The sequence below is a fragment of the Polypterus senegalus genome, chromosome 2 (assembly GCF_016835505.1).
Source record: "Polypterus senegalus isolate Bchr_013 chromosome 2, ASM1683550v1, whole genome shotgun sequence".
NCBI classification, from domain to species: domain Eukaryota; kingdom Metazoa; phylum Chordata; class Cladistia; order Polypteriformes; family Polypteridae; genus Polypterus; species Polypterus senegalus.
Genome location: NC_053155.1, coordinates 97,838,455 through 97,857,130, shown reverse-complemented (window position 1 = coordinate 97,857,130; position 18,676 = coordinate 97,838,455). Strand labels below are relative to the sequence as shown.

General features: G+C 39.8%; 1 protein-coding gene across 2 annotated transcripts in view; it reads right to left on the bottom strand.

Annotated features, from left to right (window-relative positions):
• Positions 1–1,382: 1,382 nt before the first annotated feature.
• LOC120523173 (ras-related protein Rab-39A) overlaps positions 1,383–18,676 on the bottom strand; it is a 47,794-nt gene continuing 30,500 nt past the window's right edge. For both annotated transcript variants that reach the window (XM_039744214.1, XM_039744212.1), the window contains exon 2: positions 1,383–5,386. In XM_039744214.1, coding sequence (XP_039600148.1) covers positions 4,960–5,386 — 427 coding nt within the window. In that variant the 3' untranslated portion in view covers positions 1,383–4,959. The remainder of the gene's footprint in view (positions 5,387–18,676) is intronic.

Sequence of the window (18,676 nt, the reverse complement as noted above, 5' to 3'; positions counted from 1 at the left end):
AATAAGCATTCGCAATTAAGCAGTCTGAAATTTCACGGGAAGCAAAGTTTACAGTTTTTGCAAAGGCACAAGTTAAATAAAATATAATCAAGTTTGGCTTTTATTTCCCACAGTTATTTTTTGTTACAGTCTTGTCTTTTCACTACAGTTTTTATAAATTGCTCTTTAAACTGATTTAGCCTGAATGAGACATTAAAACTGAATACAGTCCTCTGAAGTAAATGTTTTATGAACCATTTTACCTTTTGGGCCACACAAATGCCCACTGTAAGACCAGGGTAGGCAAATTGAATCTCTGTAGGTTTTCTTAGCTATCAAGCTAATATCCAATCTATCCATTTTCTAAAACTACTTTTCCATTACTGGATCATGGGTAGCTTGAGGTTATGCTGGTTACAAACTGGGAATAACGGCTTTGTTTGTATCTAGACAAAATGCCAGTCCGTAACATGGCACACAATGAACCTGGTGCCTCAAAGCAACCTAACTGCATACCTTTCATCCACAGGAGGAATCCAGAATGCCCAACAGATACCCATTTTAACATGGGATACACATGGGAACCTCACACAGGGAGCACCATGGAAAACGTTAATATGGCAATGATGGCTGCTGTGCTGCCCCAATTTTAAATTCTTAAGCAAATTTCCTTTTCTAATTGAGTGCCTTTCTTAATTGGAGGTAAATATTTTTTCTTTCTACTTTTTGCAGACATAAAATGAGACTGAAATGTGAGCTGCAGGTAAGACACAAATGGCTGCAATGGCGTTTATTGGCCTGGAGGGCCTCATCTGGTCATCAGAAGTATCTGTCTTTTTAATTGTGATATAAATACTATGGAGCTGGGAAGGGAGAAATAATCCAGCTGTGTGATCAAAAATTCACAAGTACAAAGTAAAGCGTAATTCAGAGCGCAAGCACAATGGGCATTAATCTGCTGGAAATTTTTAGCTCAAGCAGTGAGGTAAAAACTGGCCAGAAAGTTGCATATATTCAGGAAAACAGTAAAACATCTGGAGAAAAATCGCACATTTACTGAATAGAATTGTTATTATGTGTGAGACGACAATGACTGACGGTTTTCGTTCTAAACAATCTCTTTAAGAAGAGCTGAATGACCTCTAAAACTTCTTCTTTTGCTGCTCCCATTAGGGATCACCACAGCAGGTCATCTTCTTCCATATCTTCCTGTTCTTTGCATCTTGCTCTGTTACACCCATCACCTGCATGTCCTCTCTCACCACTTCCACAAACCTTCTCTTAGGCCTTCATCTTTTCCTGTTCCCTGACAGCTCTATCATTAGTATCCTTCTCCCAATATACTCAACATCTCTCCTCTGCACATGTCCAAACCAACACAATCTTGCCTCTCTGACTTTTGTCTCCCAACAGTACAACCTGAGCTGACCCTCTAATGTACTCATTTCTAATCCTGTCCATCCTCATCACACCCAATGCGAATGACCTCTAAAACTGAATTCTGAAAATTCTGAATAACTGTGCAGTGTGTCTTTAACTTTTTCACTCTCAGAACGATATTCTTACACACTTCTTAAGAGATTTGTCTAATCCTCTTCCTTGAAAGGACAGCCAGTTCTCTAGAGTACTCAGTACACACCGAGGTGCAGATCAACAATGTCACTGAAGAGTGGCTCATCGGCCCTTACTTCACATAGCTCACATATAAGTTCCTTCTTTTTAAAGTAATAATGAAATAAAATATACACATTAACAATAAAGTAAATGAAAATAAGCAGACTTTTAAATCTGCTTAATCCTGGCATTCCACACTCAAGGATGGCAGATCCGCAGGGATTGTACTTTTATTCAGAAGGACCTCAGTTTTTGATTTTATCTAAATTTTAATGTATTGTATATCTAAATTTTACAAATCAGTAGATCAACCCGGGGATGAAAAGAAGACTTGAAAAAATGTCTAAATATTCCAACATTCTTAAAATAAAATAATTGTGGAGTGAATCAAACAAGTCAATCAAGTAGTGAAGACTCCAAACTCCACTGCTGTAGCCACGATAGAAGGGACCTGCAAATGCTATAATTATTAATATACAGAATATTACATCATGTGAATATTGGCTTGGAAAAACCAAACCTGAGATGATACATGACAAAAAGTTGGAATGTAATGCAGAGGACATGGCTGTAGTAGTTCAGAAGTAAAGGAAGGAGTACTTTTTGGCTCAGTGGAAATAGGTGGACATGCTTCATTAACCCCTAGCTTTCATGTAAACCCCACGGAAGGCATTCAGTTGTCAGTGTTCATCAGTTGAGTAGCTGATGTTTCTGTGACACCGGATTAAAACTGAATGACAAGTGTGGAGTTGAGGGGTTCTTCACAGTGTTTTTACACTCCATCTCCATCTTTATTGGCTCCTGTGATTCTCATAACTCTATTTCTATAACACACAGTACAGAAATGCTCTGCCACTGTTAATATTTCTTGCTACTGGTATGTAATTCTAGTTAAGAAGGGAAACAAATAGTTTGTCAAGGTGACTTACAACATTGGAGACATACAATTGGTTATATTTCTTTTCTAATTTATTTTTCTCCAATTGGAGCACAAGCAAGTGTGGTGGCTTGCTCATGGTCACAGTGTGTCAGTAGCATGTGCGATAGATGGTACACATGGGCAGGTGTCCTGGCCAGGACTATATGCTCTCCCGATACACTAGGTGGCAGCAACCCTGGGCGACACTACCTGTATGGACATCCGCAAGACATACTTAGAACTGTAGTCCCATGGTGCAGCCTTGTTGGGTTCTATGGGTGCTACAAGGATCCATGATCCCAACTTTGTGGGGATTCAGCTTGACCTGGAAATGCTTCCACCAGAAATACTTCTGGGTTCAAGATAAAACAAGCCACTCGACCTCCTCCAGGAAAGTCAGAGTTGGATGGAGGAGGATGAAGCTCATCATGGAAGAGCAGAAGGAGAAGGACAAGACAGAAGATGAGAATAGAAGAAGACAGAAGAAGAGAATATTACTGGTATTCATTATTAAAAGAAGCCATTCATAAGGTATTTTGTATAAGTAAGCCTTGTATTTGAACCCGGGATTTGTGCTGTGGTGGTTGTGTTTGGGGTGCTACCACACGACCTAGCAGTTCACATATGATATAAACACACAACCTTCAGGTTTGAATTACAAAACCTTAACTAACGCACCATACTGCCTGCAACAAAGACGTTGGAGAGTTATATGTAAGATAGGCTGAGGTTGTTCTCTGTGGAACTATCTACCAAATGTATTCATTACAGGTTAAATCACCATCTCAACACTGCATCACGTACGGTCAGACCAGGACTTGGCAGGAAACAATAATCATTTGAACAGTAATTTCACTTTGAAAAGGCGTGGATTCCACTGCTGCAGCACAGCAAAGCACTTGGAATGAAGGCTAATGTATAACATGTAAAAATATTGATTATCAGAACTAACGTCTGCGTTCTCAACTAGTTTATTCTTAATCAGAACTGCAAAATAAAAAAAAAATCTAAGTCTCCCAAGCACTGCTGCTCTGGAAGAAAATAAAACCATTAAGCATGCAAGTCAGAGATGACAAGAAATCTGAATGTCTCTCCTGGTGCCTCTTTCACAGATGCAGCAGAGCACATAAAATTTCCTCCTTCCTTTAACGGTCCTCTGGTTGTGAGAAGCGCATAGGATTACGTGTATGAAGGGGAAGATTTTTAACCTATCTTTGTGCATCTCTAGTAAGCTTATTTCCCTGTTGAGTCAATACCATTGCCGGTAAAGATTCATTTGGGAGAAATTAGACAGATTTTCTTCCAAGAAATGTACAATAAAGAAGCATGTGACTTAATACTCCTCCATGGTGTATGGCGTTTTAGTGCATTTTTTTAACAGTATTGCCATACCTTGCCAGATTAAAATTATTATGGGAGTTAGCTTTATAATGGTGCAATATAAACCCTCAATGGTATTGTTATACCTTGCCGTATTAGAGTTATTATAGGATTTAATGTACAATGCAGCAATACAAACCCAGCCTATGATGTACCCCTTTAAAGCTCACTACACCATTCAGTCTAAAGAGCTAAACTCAACGCTTTGAGCATCGTAAGATTCCACCAGGCTTACAGACATCTTCACACACGATGCCATTTGCTTTTATTTCTGCTTGCCAAGATCACCATCATGACTGGTACCCTCTCAATGGATGAGATGCCTGGACATCTATAGTTGGTGCACTTTTAGGTATACTCAGTTATATACAAGAACAGAGAATATTCAACAGAGTTCATCTTCTAAATGTACAGTATATAAATATATTGCACTACATAATGCAGGATTCAGTGTTAATTCTCAAAGTTTGACTTGCACTTTGTCACATGATTAAACATTGCCATTGTTATTTTTAACATTCTATATACATCAGAAGATTCTGGCATGAAGTATGAAAGGCACATGGAAAAACAACATCCCAACGGTAATAACAAATTAAAGCCCACCCTCATGGAATTGGTAAAGGTGAAATGTATTCTTACAACATATTTGTTCTTTGTATATTGATTTTGAAAGATTACTGCATATGGCTGGTCAGCGTGAAAGCACATCACGTAAAGACTGGAATGATGGGAAAGCAGTTTCTTGTGCATAAGCAAGCAATTCTTGCTATTGTATAAATGGGCATTAAAGCATTTTAATACAGGGCAGGAAGATAGGGGCAGTTGGTACGTAAGTTACTGCTTGCTAGACTCAATAAGCGCTTTGTGTTCTACTATACAAAGTGCACATATTGTATACCACCAAACCATTAGTTAAACTGCTTGGCAATTAAGACTGCAGCTTTTTAATAACACGCCAAACCTTATGTTCAGGCACAGCATGGCCTGGTGCTTACTGCTGAAGTACATGCATCAACGAATTCCAGATGAATACTTCAGTTCAACCTTCCAACTTCCTCCAGGAGTTAGCAAAAACATCGTTTGCCAGGCTTCACAGCCTCCTCAGATGAGTGGACAACATTTGGGATGAAGCCGCTTTTCACACCTTCCCAGTCTTCTTCAATATTAATCTCGCCTTTCTTGACTCGTTCATAGATGTCTCTGGTAAGCACAGTAAATGATTCCTCCACGTTGGTAGCTCCTTTAGCTGAAGTCTCGATGTACTTCATCCCACAAGCCAAAGCAAGCTTTTCCGCTTCTTCTCTTGTCACCTGGCGCTGAGAAGGAAGGTCACACTTGTGTCCCACCAGAAGGAAAACAATTTTAAAAGGTTGGACATGCATCTTCGCTTCATCTAGCCAGTCCTTCACATGCTCGAAAGACCTCCGATTGGTCAGGTCAAACACCAGCAGCCCACCAACAGAATTTCTGTAGTAAGAGCGAGTAATTGATCTGCAATAAATAAATAAATAAATAAATAGCAATGAGAATGTAAAGGTTTAAAACTTGCATAATGTTATCCTTTGCCATACATTCCTTATTAAATGCAGTAAGAAGTCACATAAAGCTAAACTGTCAGTCAGAAGGCCAGATAAAAGGTTAACTAAAATTTATAGCTTAACCAGTTTAAACTGGCCTTTTAACCCAAACACATGTTTGAGACATCTGTTCATTCCATCAAATGCTTTGTGATGAGCAGCGTTAAGACATATTCATGTACACCGCAGCACGTATAAATATTTATGTACACTGTCGGGCACTCTGACATCTCTAATCTACTAAAATGTACTACCATTATTTCAATTTTTCTGTATATATGAATATTATTGGGGCAGCATGGTGACACAGTGGGTAGCGCTGCTGCCTTGCAGTTAGGAGACCCGGGTTCGCGTCCCGGGTCCTCCCTGCGTGGAGTTTTCATGTTCTCCCCGTGTCTGCGTGGGTTTCCTCCCACAGTCCAAAGACATGCAGGTTAGGTGGATTGGCGATTCTAAATTGGCCCTAGTGTGTGTGTGTGTGTGTCCTGCGGTGGGCTGGTGCCCAGCCCGGTGTTTGTTTCCTACCTTGCGCCTTGTGTTGGCTGGGATTGGCTCCAGCAGACCCCCGTGACTCTGTAGTTAGGATATACAGTAGCGGGTTGGATAATGGATGGATATTATTGATAATGTTTAGACTGTGGTGGAAGTGGCAGTAGCATAGCTAAAAGCTAGTGAGTGAGAAACTCACACTGAAGGGTATCCTTCAAACTGCTAATAACAGCAGCTTCAAGAAACAGTGAGACCCCACAAAAGACCTGTCAGCAGCAAGTGGGTCAACTCAGATAGCAAACATCCTTAATGTTAGGGCATATCTAAACTAATAACTGTGATTCAAATGTTCCAAATTAAAACTACGCATTAATTCCAGTACTTTCAAATGAGGGTTACACATTCTGAGACCTACATGTATGATCCATTTGAGGTAGATAACACTGTAATACACTGAATTACTTTTTTCTTATACAGATTAAATACTGTTTTGTCCTCAATAACAATAAATAATCCTTTTTAATTAGTCAACACTGAAAAAAGCCCTGTCTCCCTCAACTCTTTCTTTCCCAAGGCCATTAGACTCCTAAATAACTGACTGGAGTTTATAACCATAGTTCATCTCATTCTATCTACCTCGCACAACTGTATTTGACTTGTCCATCACACACCTACCTGCACATTACACTTTATACTTCTATTCTGTTTTTATACTTTATGCTGCCACTGTTACTTATCTATCTGCTACTTATTATTTATGTTCACACGTTGGTTTGTTAACCATTGGCATTTGGTGTGGACAGCAAAGAAAGAATTTCATTGTACAGGAAAACGTGTTTCCAATAAACTTTGAACTTGAACATCTCACCTAATTGATTAAGGCCAACTTCAAAGTTAGCAAGTTCTACTACATTAACTTCTCCTACCATGTCAACTGGAATGGCCAGTGACAAGTGCATCTCTGACCATCAGTATGGGTTGTCCATAACTGAAGACCAAGTAAGAAGATGACTAATGAGGCTACACACAGGAAAATATCTGAAACCAGAGGGAGTGAGATCTCAAGTTCTTAAGGCCTGTGCTGACCAACTTTGTGGTGTCCTCTGTCACCTGTTCAGTTTGTCCCTAAGGCACATTGTGTTGTGCCTGTGGGGATTACGGGGAAGGCATGCCCCACGGGTGAAGAAAATAGTTTATTTATTTTATACGTGTCCCTCCGTGTCCAATCTGTGTCGAGTTGGGCGCATATATAGCGCCTTTTTACACTGTTAACAGGTAAACGCAGAAATATGCAGGTGGATCAATCTAAAAAAACACTTTAAGGGACAACTACCATAGAAATAAAAACAGACAAGAGAATTGTGTCATTAATGCTCCAGAAACATACTGCAAGACATTCAGATAAAGTGACCTGTGCAATACTCTCTGATGTTACCTTGCCAGATGGCCTAAGCGTGCTCATTTGAATCAAGTACCACACACTCAGCCAGCAGAACCACGGCTCTACCAGGTTCCTATGATTCCCACAAAAGTGTACATCTCTGATGATAGCGAACACTTAAAAGAATAAAGTCTAGACTACTGCATTGCTGGACACACATTCAGAACATGTGCTGATCAGCTGGCAGGTACAGTATGTGCAATGTATCCTTGTTTTTGGCTACAGTCATCACCTGCTTCAGAACAATCACCATTTTTCCAGTGCCCACGATATCTATAATTATATCTGAATCATTGCCAGCTTCCAGTCTTGACATGTTGACAATATTTTAAGGTTGGTCAATGTCCATATTAAGTTTAGTATGCTAATCATCCTGGACTTGCATGATATTGCCTCCCAAGCAAGCAAAGGAGGATACAATTTCAACAACCATCCATGCATCACTATTCCAAGCTCAACAACCCTCTGCAAAAGGGATAACTTACAAAGCAATACTGATTATCTCCTTTAGGACGGAATTCCATATTATCAACCCACTGAAGCTAGTTGTGGTGATTAAACCGTAAAATCAACACTGTTAGATTAACACTTTAGGTGTTTATATGAGTTCATCCTTTCCAGAGTGCTGGGCATTTGGGTTCAGAACTACCCAGTGTGATTGGATGCATGGCTTCATGAGTGGTAGACGTCTGGATGCCAGTCTTTTGGAAATCTAAGAATCTAAGTTTGAAAACCAGAGAATTGCAGGGTTGAGTGATTGCATTTTTTTTCTTGTATATACATGATTGTTTTGCCAAGCATGACACAAACCGAGTCTCCAGGTGAAACAATGATAGATGATATAGCAGTGGTGGGCCTGACTATTAGCAATAACAAGACAACCTACAGAGAGGATGTTGAATCTCTCAGTGAATGGTGCAATGATACCAACCAGTGATAACAAGTTCCTCAGGAAATGATTGACATTAATGGAGTTGCAATGGAAAGTGTGAGTTTAGACAGTAGCTCTCTCTCTCTCATTGTCCCTCAACAACACATGTGTTGTGAAAAAGCTTAGCAATGCCTCCAATTTTGTTGATGAAAATTAATCTTTTCCCCAGGATCCTCACTAATGTTGACAGACACACAGTCAAGAGCATACTGACTAGCTTTATCACATTCTGGTAAGCCAGACAGTCAGGGTCTGCAGCTGGTTGTTGAAATGGTCCAGTTTACCACTGGGAACACACTTCCACCTGTGCAGGACATGTATGACAAGAGGTGCCTGAAGAACCCCTGCCATTCTTTTAGATTCTATAAGCACCAGTAACAAGCTATTCCCAGCCCTGCAACCCAGCAAGTGATATGGTAACATTAGATGCTATCACAGTTTTTTACCTGTGTGTCACTAAACTGTTAACCCCCATACTGCTTAACCTAAGACCTGAACTCCAATATGTAAGCATTCTCGCTACCTATCAGTTTACAACACTAAGTTCATGTTACTGACTGTCTGTAGCTCAGTTACTTAGATTGTCTGATTATTATTTATTATGGAAAATATTTTAGACGTGGGAGGAGGCAACCAGGAATGACTCCACAGAGCTTGGTTCCTCCATGCAACTCTAACTCCTTTTCATGCAGAGTAGCTCAGAATCAGCTACGGATCGAGTGTCCCCCATCTTCTAGCCAAAGAGAATGACAGCAGTTTGACAAAGACATGAGAATAGACTTAGACAAACAGCTAAGATACTGCACTGACGACTCTGCTTTGATTATCTTTTCAGGCGAGCCCATTGAGGTTAGTTGTCAGGGATTTGCAAGGCACTCATTGTGCAAAGCCCCATGCATCACTGGGGTAGAAAAAAGGAAGGCCATCAGATCAGTTACTGAATCCATAGAGAGAGAGCCACCAGGAGGGAGGCTCAGAATAAAGAGGGCAGATCCGTTGCCATTTGCTGTTGGAACACAAGTTGGAGTCAAACCAACCCCAGCTGGGTTGCTTATTTTGGGCTTAGATAATAATAATGCTACTAGACCCACATGTATGTTAGATGGAAAAGCGGGGTGGGGAGTACCTCTTTGGTTGTCACACAATTGAAGAGTGGGTGGAGGGAGTGGTGTGTGGTCCATCATGGAGTTTCACGCAAGTCGCCCCACCCATCAAAGTCAGAAGGCAGAACTCTTGAAGATCAGGAGCTGGACACCTGCGATCAGGTACTGGGCTAAAGCCATCCCCCCAACAACACCACTGCCCTAGTTTATATTAAAAAAAGAGACAGTTCTTGAATTGTGCCCAGTGTTGCTAGGACAGGTCACAACCTCCACAGACCCTGAACTGAACTAACTGGTTTTGATAATGAATGGATGGACTGCCAGTAACATTGTTGTAGACCCTGGCAACATTAACTTTTTGATCAATCAAAGTGACTTTGCCAAAGTTTTACCTGCACGGAAACTCCCACAGGGCGGCATGGTGGCACAGTGGTAGCGCTGCTGCCTCGCAGTTAGGAGACCTGGGTTCACTTCCTGGGTCCTCTCTGCGTGGAGTTTGCATGTTCTTCCCGTGTCTGCGTGGGTTTCCTCCCACAGTCCAAAGACATGCAGGTTAAGTGCATTGGTGATTCTAAATTGTCCCTAGTGTGTGCTTGGTGTGTGTGTGTGTGTGCACCCTGCGGTGGGCTGGCGTCCTGTCCGGGGTTTGTTTCCTGCCTTGCACCCTGTGTTGGCTGGGATTGGCTCCAGCAGACCCCTGTGACTCTGTGTTAGGATGTAGCGGGTTGGATGATGGATGGATGAATTCACAATGTCCAGAATGTAGCTATATAGGGTTCATTCAAGCTGTTTGTTTTTAAGATGTGAAATACTTTGTCTCTGATTTGTAAACCTCACCTCTGACATCCAAGGCTCCTTGATAGATTCGGCCAATTAACTCATCTCAAGAAAAATGAAATTTACAGAAAAGCTTCTAAACAAAAAGATTAAGGGTTTGCCTCCTTTAGCAAGTTAATAAAGCCATTAGGCCAAGTACAAATTCTATTTAGTAGCCAGATGTTTTGTGGAATTTCTGTAAGCGCTTTGATTTATTTGACTAAAGATTAATGGTAATTAGAACTTACAAAGTTCTGAATCCTTCAATGGAAACAGCAGCAATATTACTGCAGTATCAGTTTATCAGAATACCAGCTTGGAGATCCATAATAATAGTCTAAGTACAGGCAGAGATCAATACCAAAATATACTGTACATGAAAAAATAACTCAAAACCTGAAGCAAAAATGAAGCTCTAGTAAAATGAATCCAAAAGTTCTAAAGTCACCACTCCTTTTAATTTTTATCTGAAACTTGGATACACATTACAATGTGTCACCACCCTAAATAGTCATAGCAGGTTACATTATAGCCTCTGCCATGTAATTGATAATGGGTGTTGTTGTGAACAATAACACGGCGATGACTATAATAGTGAGAAACACATGAAAAGAATAAAATACAAAATGTCATTGAGATGATTTTAGTAGCATAATCTTAAAATTATTAAACACATCAAAAAGTGACTCTGGGCATCAAGCAGTTATTTTAAAACATTGTTTTATTTCCCAAGCTTGCTCTAATAATAATCCGTACTAAGCAGCTTCTTCAAAAAAGCATGTTTGGGTTACTTATATATTGTGTACATAGTACAGAAAGTGAAATTATTATACAGTATTCTGAAAGATATAAAAAAAATTACGAATGCTGAAAATAAATTATACTGTTCAGATTATGGTTTAAAAATGTGTGTTTTGTATACAACCAAACTGGACTTCACACAAAGAACTAACCAATTCTACTGTAGCTACGAGACGTTTTACCAATTTTTTTCGGACTCTGCATTTTGCAGTCAATCAATATTCACATTATGTGGCACTTTTCATGGGGAATGCCATCACAAAGCACTCTAATATGCATATACAGTGAAGCATTTTTCAGACAGTTGCACATGGTTAACTGGTGGAAACAGAGATTAAGTGAATTGCTCTGGGTCACCAACTATTGCAGAGTGGGCATTTTAAAGTGTGGCCGTGTGGGTTTAATTCAGCCCTTTAGGTGCCTGGTCACACTGAAATGTAAAATGCTTAAACATATTGAATAATATATCTAACATAGGAATTGACAATTCCTTTCTGGGGTGCCTATAAACCCCCAGTATTTTTTACAGCCCATTCTTTAAATACTACTAAGGCAGTTCTGTAAGCAAAACGTATCCTTTTTTGACTGTTTTTCCATTCATATGTCCCCAGAACTGTTTTTTAAGTGCTATAGCAAATCCGTAAGATTTCTAACACTGTAGACAAGATAAAAATCTGTCCATCTGTATTATCATGGAAATGTCCCTCTACTTTAACATACTTGCAAGCTTTATCTGCATGTGGACAGCTGCTTCAAGCAAAGGGGCTTACCAGCTCTGCAGAAGCAGGCCAATTGGTTGTCTTCAGATGTTAGCTACACCTGTGCCAGTTACCAAAGTACTGTATGTGCCCATTTAGACTTTAGTAAACGTCTTTTCTCAGCTACTAACCCCTGTGGGTATATGGTAATCACCCTCATCAGGTACTCTTAATACTATACTTTGAATATATTATCCTGGAATTTCTTCTGTTCATTACTTTGGTTCACCTTCACTATAGCTATTGTTAGCTATGCCGTATGTATGAGTGTTAGGTATCTACTTTTGAGTGCCCACGTCTACAGCTTTTTCTGCACATGGACAGGTGCCTCAAAGCAAAGTGAGTTACTAAGCTCAGCATCAGCAGATCAAATGCTTCTCTTCAGACCTGAGATAAAGTACGCCTGTGCCAATCATCAAAGCAGGTGCCCACTCACCATGCTGCTACTTTTGAAAACATCTTTTCTCAGCTGCTAACCCCAGTGGGAATATGGCAACCACCCAGACCAGGTGCTCATAACACTATATCTTGCCCAAATAAAGTCACTAGTGCAATAAAGGTAAACTAAGTTAACAAAGCAAAAATAGGAAATATATTTGAAAAGAGTGTTATTGAAACATGTAAGAATAGAGTACAGGTAATGATGACAATGAGTCACTTTAAGTCTGGGTGCATAGCTGTTTCAGATTTGATTCTGTCTAGAGTGGTCTTTATCTTGTCAATTGTGTGGGTGATGCTCCTCTCTCTGTTGTCCTTCTCGCCATTTTACAGCAAACACCCTAGAACTTTAAAGGTCTCTCTCGCGGCACATAGATTTAACTATGATTATGTAGCCCGCGCTCTTTAAATGAGATCAGCAATTGGCTTCAGAGTAATCTGGGGCAGGATGGAGTTCAGCTGCCGCCATTAAAGTAAAGTGTGGCATGTTTTTGTAGTTTGCTTAAATGGGCAGCACAGAGTGTGATTCAGTATGTTGTTGGGAGCTTCGTGCTGCGTTGTCATTTTCTGTAGTAGGTAGCAATAGAGAGCAGGTAGGCAAGCCATTATTGTGAGTTGGGTCTGGTTTGTTTTTTAAAGAGGATTCTGGTTGGTTGTATATTTTCGGGAGTCAGGGTTGTTGGTCATTGTTCTCTTAACTTAATTAGTTATTATTTTTCTTTTGTTACTGTGTACTCTTGCTGTGGATCACTAGAAAGTTGTATGCAAGGATTGGATAGAAATTGAAACCTTTTTTTTTCTGCATTTTGTTATTTGGGGTCTTGGAGTAGCAGTTTGCAACAGGTTTTAAGATTAGATTTCACCTAAGAAAGGATTCAATTATTTGTTCTTTCTTTATTGACTTACATTGTTATTCACTACGGGTGGTCTAATTTTCATGTATTTTGTTTGTGTTTTTTAGCCCATATTGCTGGTTTGAAGATTATTTTAAATAGTCTCCAAATTGTGTCACTAAAAAATTAGCAGCTTTGATTGGTGTTAATATTTCGGGCATCCCTAGATTAATTTGGTGGGGGTTCATAGTGATCTTATTTTATAGGATGCTACAATTACATGGGCAGAGTGGATGCTCTGAGGCTGCACCAGCAATCAAAAGGTTGCTGATTCAAATCCTATAAACACCAGTAGAGACTCTACTCTGTTAGGCCCTTAATCTGCAATTGCTTTGTCCGGGGTATGATGTTAATCTGCATCCCAATTTACAGGGAAAACTTGGGGGTTGGTGGCAGACACTCCAGTCACTGTAAAAAACCTCACACTGTTCCAGTGTGGCGCTGAGGTGTCACCCGCTGCACTCCAGGTGGTGTGGTGGGTATGGCAATGCACTATCAGTGCATGCTCCCAACCTCCCGCTCTCTCTACAATTACACGAATGATCAATAATCTTAAAACCAGTGTTTTTCTTTTGCAGGCTAAAAGCCCATTTATACTCAGGTGCATACAGCTGAAAATGGGGTCCTGCACCGAGGATGCCAATGAAGTGTTACTCATTTAGCCTTACCCAGGATGCACTATCATCAGACAATATAATAAGATAATAGACAAAAACACAGCTACCAATTCAATATCCAAGTAAAAACAACCAGGCATGTAAAAGATGACAGCTTCAAGCTCTTCAGTGTAAGAATAAGTAAGAAGCTCTCCACAGCAATGTCATGATAACCTGTATTACAGAAGTATTACTTAGATCCTATCTTTCTGTTATAGCATGATCCACCTTTAACAGAGTCAGAACCAACTATGGTAGACATTGTATATTCAATGGATTCAGAAAGTTTTCAGACCCCTTTACTTTCTGCACACTTTATTGTGTTGTAGATTTAATTTTAAATGGATACATTTGCTGTTTTAGCACTTCAATTTACACCCATTAACCCATCAAAGGAAAAACATGTTTTCACTTTCACTAGTAAAAAAATCAAAAGCTGAAATCTCTCACTCATGTACATATTCAGACCCTTAATTCAGTACTTAGTAGAAGCCCCTCTGGCAGCGATTACAACTTGGGTAAGTCTGTCCAAAGCTTTGCACACCTGAATTTGGTAAATTTATCCTGATTTTCCTGGCACATTCTCTTAAGCTCCTTTATGTTACATGGAACATGTCTGTAAACTGCCATCTTCAGATCTCTCCACAGAGATTCAATGAGGTTTAAGCTGGCTTTGGCTGAGCCACTCAAAAACAGACACTTGTCCTAAAGTCACTCCAGTGTTGTCTTGCCTGTATGCTTCATGTTGTTGTCATACTGAAAGCTAAACTGTCGTCCCAGTCTCAAGTCATGTGCACTGTGGAGCAGGTTGTATTCAAGGACCACTTGGTATTTGGCTGCATTCATCCTTCTGTTTTCCAGCAGGGGTCGCTAGCTCCCTGGTTAGAATAAGTTCTTTTTTAATTGCGGCGTCTTAAGTACAGATATAATAATAAAAGGCGATACCCCTCCCTTAGTGATACGGCGGTAAGAAATCATACAGGAGAAATAACTTAGTTTTCTTTAATGACGATTTACGTGTCATAACAGATGAGGAACCCAATGACAAGACTTTTTTACCAAAGTGGGAGCTCGATGTATACAGTATGCCATTTTTGATGCTGCGCTGGAAGGATTTTCAGGATCGGATGACGGTATCTCCCATCCGTCCGTCGGCTTCAAAGGTGTGCTGGGCAATGTTCCAAGGCTTTATACTCTTTCTCCATGTGCAGAGTTGATAATTATCGGCGCAACTTTTTCTTGGCATTAACAGAAGCCTCAACAGCAAAGCTCTTTTTGGCTCTGACCTATAATTACTAATAAATGGTTGGAGAAAAGTGTAAAACTGCAAAATCAACAGATGACACAAAGCTAGAAAAGGGCTGCAGACAAAAAAGAGGATGATCTTGCCAGTACTTGTGCGTTAGCTAATATATAACCTACGACAGACATCTTTATCAAATAAAAGGACATTCGTTTAGAGCTACAGTATAAGTGATGCTGAAACCAAAAAAATACTCAATCAGTTTTATGACACAACAGTCACATTCAGTATGATAACAGCACTTGTTACAAGACAATCAAGGGCAATGTTGCTGATCAAATACTTTATGCCTTAAAAATTCAGCAGTTGATGTCATAATAAAAAAAGCACCTTCTGAAATTAAGCAATGTGCCCACTCTTAACAAGGTAGTGGTTTAATTAAAATTTAAATAAGCTGCAGGATAGAAATCCCGATGATATAGCACTTTTCCAGGAGCAAAACATGATTTATATTTTTCTTATGGCAAAGATATGTTTATATGCTATGATAAACTGCAAAAAGCAAGAAATCCAACACTTTAGGAGACATCTTAATCCCATGTGAAGAAAAGGTTACTCTTAAATTGAGTGACCACAAGGGGGCGACAGAGAACCCCAAGCCACAGACAGAGTAACACCACCCACAATATATGAATAAAATAAAGAATATTTATTCCACCAAGCATATTTTACAGACCTCTTTCAGCAATGTGCCACAATTATACAATAAATGAACAATAAACCAGTAATTCTTCCTCCTTCTCTCCTCCTCTGAGTGTTGCCTGCTGCCTCCCGACTCTGACTCGATTCAAGTAAGGTAGCGGGCTTCCTTGTAAACCAGACCCAGGAACTGCTTCTGGTCTCCTGTCCAGGTCATCCAAAGCATTTCCAGGTTGTGTGAAAACCAGGGCAGTTTGGTTCCCAAAAGACCCAGACAGGGCTGCACTTCTGGACTGCATCTCCCCTTGTGGATGTTCTGAGTGGGTTCTCATAATAAACCCTGCCCCTCCCTAGGTAGGATGCCAGTTCTCCTCCCACAGTAGATGTAACAAACCAGATAAAACATTCTCAAAGCTGATTGATCTAATTCAGATTATGGGAAGCCAGAGCCTATCCTGACAGTCTTAGGTCTCAGACCATCACAGGCCCCACTCCTGTGTTCACCAGACAGGGCAAGGCTTACTGCTGTCAGTTAACCTTACTCACACATGCTTAGAATGTGGGAGGAAAACCGGGGGTGCACAAAGAAAAAAACAGATGCAGGAAAAACCGTCAAACTCTGTAGGCCGTGACTATCCCCTAGATTTGAACCTAGAACTCTGGATTCTTGAAGCAGCAACACTAAACACATCTACCCTAAATGTAGGAAAAGATCTAGAAATGTACTCATATTTATTCCAGTGTCAGAGACCTGGGCTTGATTCCTGGTTTAGTCATTTACTGTCTGCAGTTTCAATGTTCTCTTGTTTTGTGTGGATTTTGTTTGGGGACCTTAGTTCCTGCTAGCATCTCATAGACATATGTGTAAGGTTAAAGTGGTGTCTCTAAACTTTTCCCATATGAGTGAGTATTGATGTTTAGTAGTCAGTCAGTGTGCCTTGCAGCGAATCAATTTCAAATTCAGACATGGTTTCTCCTGCCAGCATTGCATCTGGCTCCCTTCAATCCTGTAATAAAAAGCAAAGGCAGAAAACTGATATTTAAATGAATTCTGTGTGTTAAATATATTATATTATAGGACAATCTGCCAATGAAAATGTAAATTTAGTGATTCAGAGTCATATAAAATGGTTTAGTCAAATATCTGTGTGCTATTTAAAGGGAAAGACAATGTAATAATGAGACTGGTAGAAAGAAAAAGAATGGTAATCTCAGAGACTTCCCAGATTACTGTCCAATTATTATGGCAAATTATGATATCTCAAGTCAACAAGATAATTCTGAAAAAGTTGTGCCAGCCTGTGAGGCTGACAAGTACAAGATCAGACAGCAGGGAGTGAATAATGGCAAATCATGGTCATTAAAAAGTTTTGTTTTTTTTCCTGAGGTTTATGTTGGCTTTGGTTGTGTTACCTAAAGACAGAGACTTGTCCAAAAACACTCCAGCATAATCTTTGAAATGATTATACCATGTGCCATTGTTTGGGAGACAGCTTAAGGGCTCTGCTGATGGTAATTACCCACTGGACCAGGGGTTGGCACTTTATACTAATGCCTTCTCTTCTCCTCCCTCTGCAGAACGGAAGATTGATAGCCATTTCAACTTTGATGAAACTTCTGTGTCTGTCTGCCTTGGTCCTCCATTTCCTGCCTCTCGACCTCATAACCCGGAAATCTGCCATCTTGAGGCAGTTCTGTGATGAAATTGCTTCTGCAAAGATGTTTCTGCAATTGTTGTGTTTTTTTTTTGTTGCTTTAAGTCTTCCAGTTATATGGGCTCACCAAGGTGAAGCCCCAACTCTTTATTATTGTTTGAGTCCTGTTTTACATATGATATTGCGTTATGTTGATGGCTACATTTTATAAAATATTCTAACAGAAGATTAGCCACATGTGGAGAAAAAGAATTATTCAGAACTGTAAAGGAGATCCACTAAGGCAATATTCTGTTGTATCGACTATTGATTTGCTATGCAACGCAAAGCAGGATAAGATGAATTTAAGATGCTGCATCCTTGGCCCTTGACCCATCCCAAGATGCACGTTTACTTTCTCTTTGACTCCCACCTATTGGTATAGGAAAGTAACTTGTGAGGATGGAGATTTCAGATGAATCGGATACAACTGAAATGGCTAGTCATATTTTAAAATAAAGGATTCATATCGCTAATACTAACAGCAAGGCAACATGCCAGATGAAAAACAAAAAGGCACAGGTGAACACATACTCAAAAATATAAGAAAAACAAACAAATTTCTGGCAAAAATATGAAGACAAGCACAGTTAAAATAATAAGAATGCACAGAAAAGAAAAAAAAATGTCAAAAACAAAGACACCAAAGCTGTACGTTCTGAACCTGTTTAAATGCACCTCGTTCTTCAGACGACTATTTGGTAACTGTAGTTGTCGGGAAACTGCAAATATGAGGTGTAATGTCTGCTAGATAGCATTTGGATTATGTCAGGGAGGGGGACAGCAAACCCAAAAGAACTAATGAAATCCAAAGATTTCAAAAACGAAAAGAATACTGCACATATCGTATCTGATAGACAGATCATTGATTCATAAAACAGAGCAAAGCCAATTGCATACAGAAATCACGTAAGTCAAGTAGAAGCCAAATGCAGCTTCATAACATCATGAAAAAAGGTGACTTGCTACAAAAGGTTTGTGAATGCAACAGATAAAAGAGAAACTGTTAAACAGAAAACAAAATTAAAGGATGTGCAAGGGCATGTGGATGAATATGACCATATACACCCCAGTTGGGATACCTTTACCCAGGCAGGATGCCTGCTAAGTCATTCTCACCTATGGAGGTGTTTTAAGGAGGTAGTAAAAACCAGTGCCACCTCTGGGTAGAAACACTGTCTTATTGAGGTGAATAAAAAACCCCTAGGAATTACAGGTTCTGCAGGGGTCTCTGTGTAAACT